The 6,596-nt window shown below is 29.3% G+C and overlaps 1 protein-coding gene across 1 annotated transcript in view; it reads right to left on the reverse strand.

The window, feature by feature from the left end:
- The window catches only part of LOC123300915 (cyclin-dependent kinase 5 activator 1), a 95,440-nt gene extending 88,844 nt beyond the window's left edge, over window positions 1-6,596 (reverse strand). The window contains exon 1 of the mRNA XM_044883594.1: window positions 5,286-6,596. Coding sequence (XP_044739529.1) covers window positions 5,286-6,245 — 960 coding nt within the window. The 5' untranslated portion in view covers window positions 6,246-6,596. The remainder of the gene's footprint in view (window positions 1-5,285) is intronic.

Raw genomic sequence — 6,596 nt, forward strand, 5'->3', positions numbered from 1 at the left:
TGTTTAACGTTCTTATTCCAGTTTTTTGTACAGAAAGTTTGTAATAAAAGTATACTAAAACTAATAACGAACCAAAAACTAGGATGCATTAGAAAAGTTGAGTAACAGCATCGTTTTAATGGAATTTTTTGTAACGTGTTTATAGGACTCCAAGGAATATTCAGCCAACTTAACCTAGTCATAGGCAGGCATAGAGCCACAACGGAGGGCACATGCAGCCAAAAATTTTTTTTTGAAATGCTTATTTTGGCTTATATTTGCTATTTAGTAGGTATTTTTGATCGCTGAATGCGAATCTGATTAGACGGATTCTGTCACTTCTTCCGAAAGTCGTGCCAATTTTGCCAGTAACTAAAAATTAAGTATTTTTTTCTAAATATAATCTCTAGAAACTACTTATTCCTAGATATAATTATGTATGTATGTATGTTTAAATGTTCTCTCATAATTTAATATAATTTGACAAACTAATCATCATAATTTGACAAATGCAAGCATCTAAATCGTCAGCTGGGAATAGGCCATGCGACGTCACATTAAATTGAATATGACGTCCTCTAGAGGTCATCTACTAAAAATAGATAATTAATTTATAATGCCGTGTTGGGTATCAAATAAAAGGGCTTAATTAAAGCATTACAAAAATATATATATTGTTATACTCCATCACAAAATTATAACTCCAAAATAATTTTAATAACAATAAAATTCAAAAACTAAAGCCTTCTACTGAAAATCACGCTCTAAAAAGTATGAAACAAGAAATAAAATTATCCTTGCATCTTTTTTAATCCTTTGAGATTATTAAGTGTTCCACAGAACGATCCCTCGACTACAATGGCAATTTTATTTTCTTTTTCCTACTTTTTAAAGCGTAATTTTTCCGTAGTTGGGTTTTAGTTTTTGATCTATATTTCTATTGTTATTTTAAAATTTATAAAATACTTGCCAAAAACACTATATCTAATATAATGCACATTGCCTGAACATAAATGAAATAATGAAAAGTATTCGAGATCTGTAATATATGTTGCTAATACTTGCAAAAAAAAAAATTAAATAATTTCTGTAGTAATTTATAACAATTCAAGTAAATCGAGCCAGCTGGATATTTATTTATAAAAAAATATTATTTTTTTGGTGAAAATTTAATTTATTTAAATTTTAAATTAAAAAACTCCTGCGTTGTTTTTCTATATATGATAGAAATATATTGTTTGCACCAACGAAAATCTCTTGAAGTAAGTATAATAACACTAGTTTAAAAAATTGTGTGTTTTTGTGTGTATTATCGGTAATTAAATTTTTTACTCACGAAAAAATAATTTGGTCGAATTCTTTTGACACTCGGAAGTCGGAAGTAGGCGTAAAAACGAGAAAGAAGAGATCAAAGGAAAAATCAAAGCACAAAATTATGAATTTCTAACTAAATGATAAAATAATGTCAACATGGCAAACTTTTTCTCAACAAAAGAAATCTAATATATTGTCTGTAATTTCGTTAGCATTTCTTAAAAAAGTATTCACGATATTAACTTCGTAAATACTAGATTTTCTCCTGTATTATTGTTGTGTAAGAAACTACACTATAATTTAACATTGCATAATGAATACATTAATGTATTTATTCAGTAAGACATTGGGATGGCGTCTAAAGGTCGTAGCTCTTGTTTTTTTCTATATATAAGGAAAGAAAAAAAAACAAACAATTACACGAAAATTGAGTTTTTCATCATTTTCACATTTTTCATTTACATTCATTTTTTTAGTTCTCTCAATTTAGGTATATACTGTAAGAAATAAAGCATTTAACCAAGGAATACATTCCTCGTCATCATTTAAATGAGAGACGTTGGAAAATGTTTGCCTAAATGTACTTAACAAAGTCATATACATGTGAACTTGTGATTTTTCGATTTTTCCCCGATTTAGTGTGGGACAGAAGTACCCTACTTCCGGACACCACATTCTCTTTACATTTAAAAAAACTATTGTATTTTATATTATGGACTATTTCCAGCATTTTTTGAGATATACCTATTTGAAATAAGAATAATAGAATAAGAATAGAAATAAAAAATAAAATCATTGCCGAAAATTCTTTGTTGAGAAAAATAAAGATAATTTTGTGGTTCAATGCCGTGTTTTCGGCAAAAATCTGCATTTTATTTTTTCAAATGCTTATACCTGGAAAACGGTGAGACTAGACAAAAAATGTCAAGTATAAAGAAATGCTGGGAATTGTCCATAATATAAAATTCAATAATTTTTTTCAAATGTCTCTAAGAGAATGTGGTGCCCGGAAGTAGGATACTTCTGTCCCTCCTTATTGGGATAAATCGAAAAAGGACAAGTTCGCATGTATATCACATTGTTAGGTACACTCAGGCAAACATTTTCCAAGGGCTCCCAAATAAATTTACTAACAAGGAGTCAATCCTTAGTTATACAGTTTTTTCGGTTTTATTTCCTCGATTAATATATAATATTAACGGTACACATAAAAAATGTAATCACCATTCACGCAATATTTAAATTAAAATTAACGAGTTGCAAGTTTGGATTTAAAACTTCCATAAACGACTTCCGTTATTTTTCATTATACTATTATACATTTTTTGAATAATTGATGATAATTAAAGATAATTAATAATTGTGTTCATTAATTTTAATTTCCAATTAAAGTTATTAAATTTTCATTTATGTTTAAAGTAATATGTCTCTATGTAAATTAACTAGAATTTAGAATAAGGGCCATTACAAGTGAGGTATTTTTTAAATTATAAATCTAACCTCTATAGTCTTGGAGTATACTTGAAACAGGTTCATAACTGATTTTTATTTAAATTGTTTAAACTTGATAGAACCCTGGTGCTCGTTAGCCTTTAATGTCATTGGTTCTTCTATAGCTTATTAAATGCTTAGCCTAACATTTTGATAAGTGGTATATTACCTGGGCAGCAAGTGCGTAATTCATGTTCTACCTCTTCTTGTGGGGATCTGCTTGGGGGTTTAAATATTTTATATTAGAGACATTACCTACCTCAGTGCTTGGCAAAAATTAGTCAAAACGATTATCGAATTTCAAAAAATCACATTCCGAAAACCCTTTTAAAATGAATTTCAAAATTCCGTGCATATTTAGAGAAAACTGCGAAAATGTCTTAATTTATTTTTAGACCTCTACTTTTAACGTTATGAAAATTTCCGTCTGTAGATATCTTGCCATTTCGTGAGAAAAATTTTAAGCCCACCTTGATATGATTTGCAGAGGATATATTTATCTTACTTAAATATCATCATATTTAAGTTATGAATCAAATTTTAAGTAATCATTTTTAAATTTGAACAAATATAAAGCTAAAATTGTTTACTTCTAACGAACAAATTAAACAAGCCGTTAGACAAAAGGGAATCCTACATTCGTTTTATAATTATATATAATAAATTTCTCCGAAATATCTTTGCAAATTCAAACTTTAAGTCAACAAACAAAAAGTATTATTAAGTGGTTTGAATAGGGTGGTTCTCAACCTACATCATCACATTTACGTTGACGTCAGCAGATATTATATGAATTTTCTAACAAAAATCGAGAAACTCATTAAAATTTTGATATTCCAGTTAACATCATTTCCAAGAATCAGTTTATATATTAGTTTGTCCACCTACGGCTATATATTTATTCCATTTTTATTGAAACATAACTGATTTGCAATTTATTTTGATGAAGGAATTTCAACCATATGTAATCAAACTAAACGGTTATATCAATTGGAGCTTTTTTTCTTCTGGTTCTGAACCAATAGATCTGCGTAGACTTAATCTGAATTTCTACAAAACAAACAGATTTCATTTCATTCGGTTGAATTTGTTTCATTAGAAATCAAACATTCCTCTAAAAGGTAATAATGATATTGCCTTCACAGAAGAAGATATTAAAGAAGATATTGGCGTACATTTTTAAGTCATACTAAAGAAAATCATACTAAGACAAAACCAAAAGAAAGCTGACATTCTCTGGACTTTGTGAAATTTTAACAGGGGAAATTTTTTCTCTTCATGAACTCCAAACGAATATTTGCATAATTCCAAACAAAAAGCCGGTTGTAGTCTCTGAAACTTCTAAATCAAAACTCTCGTCACACTAAGACTTTTTTATATAGCATTTTGAAAAATGCTGGCCAAATAAAAATATAATTAGTATATTCGGGCAAATCTAAAAAATAGCTCGCTAATAATGTTTCAGTGTTGTTTAGAATTTGTTTCAGTATTTTTTCTTACTGCAGAAATTAGCAGAATTATTATCTTATCGACATCTATCTATCGACAAACGAGGACTATTTAAAGTATCTTTTTGATCTTGCTCTATGTCTAGAAACAAGTGAATGTCAATTGAGTGGGGGAGAAAAATTTGGCAATTAATAACAACATATAACAATGACAATTTCTAATTAAATTGCACTTATGTTTAAGCTTCCTGCTAGAAGTGAGAACAGAAGCAGCATCGCAAGGCAAGTATGCATGAATGAGCGTTTAGTCATAGCAATGTAGCATGAATAACTAACTGTATATCTGCAGGAACTGTTATAGTGAAGAAAATAAAGAAACGGTGACAAACTATCTATATCACTGCCCAGCTCTTACTATTGGAAGACTGACACACTTGGACTAGCCATCATAATCAAACCCCTTCTATTCCTGATCAGCTATTAATTATTAATAGTTCGAGAAATTGTGGCTCACTCTTTCAGATATGCCAATCGGCTTTATGGTTATATAAATATCTTCCAAGATAATCAATGAGAACTCTAGAGTATTTCGAATTATATTTCGATTTTGCCCCAAATTCCTAGATCAATTTTTATATTATATAAATGCGTATTTCGACTACCATATAGTCGTCATCAGTATGCATTACCTAATCGTAATTAGGTACTCTTATAGTATAATTTACTCGCCGTGCAATGTAACCAAACCTCAGAACACGGAAGATGCATAAACTGAAAATCGCAAACATCTGAACGCCCATCATCAAAGAAAACATAAGGTTGCAAATTTGGCAATTTTGCAATTGTATCCTTTTCATGAATATTTTCATATTATGGAAGTACACAGCTTAAAAGCTTAAAATCAACATTAGAAGATGGTGTGCGTGTTTTGTTTCATATCAAGATATAGCATTTTTCTTATTTCTATTTGTTCACTTTAATAAATAAATATCGAATAAAAAACCAGAGCTAAAAAAGAATTAAATAAATAAATAAATAAAGCATAGCAATTACCTGCCATCCTTGTAAAAGTAAACTACGATCCACCGTACGCAACCACATTACCGCATCACCTGCTTGAAAATCTTGCAGCCGATAGCATTTTGCATGCAAATACATTCCTAAACATTTTAATAATTCAGACGTTGATGCTTGTATCACTGTTTTCTTTGGCAATTGAACATTTGTGACCGGTTGTTGCTGATTTGAATTCGAGATCGTATTTGTATTAGTATTATTCTGTGAATTATTTAATGAGTTCTGTTGTGATGCTGTCAGGAGCGTAGCTTTTGGTGCTAATTTATCACATACATGTGAATTATTATTCGTATTATTCGCACGTACAAAATCTAATGTTAATGCAGCTGCAGTTGCCGAGACACCAGTTGTGCCAACCGATTTATTTGAATTATTATTTGAAGTATTGTTATAATATCCATTATTATTAGTTCCACTTTTAGCCACTACTTGATGGATGTTTTTGTTTTTATCAATTAACGGATGTATGTTATCAACTAATGGCTGTCTGAATTGTTGATTTTGTGTCTGTTGATTTTGGTTCGATTGTTGTTGATTTGTTTGTACAACATTCTTATTTTTATTATCTAATTTTTTCTTATTATTATTCGCTGTTGAGAATCGTTTCCATGACAGCGCATTAATAAATAGCGAATGTTTCTTTAAATTTTTCTCCAATGCATTTTTCTCCGAAATTATTCGTGCATTATCAATATTATTGCAATTATTGATATTGTTACAATTATTTTGAGTTGTTAAATTTGTTGTGGTATTCAACAATGGAGCTGTATTGTTGGTTGGAACCAACGATGTACAAACGCCCCCCTTATTTTCACGATTTTTCACATTATTTAATTGTTCATATGAAAAATTATTTAATGTAAAATCTCCTGTTGAATTTGATGTTGTATAAGTTGGGCGTCTTTCACGTGGACTAAAACTTAATACAGTACCCATTTTTTGGTTTTGTCAAGCAAAAATTTTCCAACAATAATAATAAAAATTGCGTGAAAAATAGTTATTATATGTTTTTTTGTGTCAGTCTGTGACGTATTCACCCTTACTTCTATCTTACATGCATCGTGAATATAGCTGACATTTTCCGAATGGAAGAAAAACTATGAAAACACATCACAACAATAAGTAATCTCACACACCTTTTTACAGTTTCTTTTTTGGATATTTCCAAAAAATTAAATATTAAAAAACTACACTTTAAATAATATTTTCCACCTTAAGATTTTCTATTAGAGAATAATAATAATAATAATATTAAAGAGTATAACACGACGGTCTCCACCACGACGA

Source organism: Chrysoperla carnea, chromosome 5, assembly GCF_905475395.1.
Source record: "Chrysoperla carnea chromosome 5, inChrCarn1.1, whole genome shotgun sequence".
Lineage (NCBI taxonomy): Eukaryota > Metazoa > Arthropoda > Insecta > Neuroptera > Chrysopidae > Chrysoperla > Chrysoperla carnea.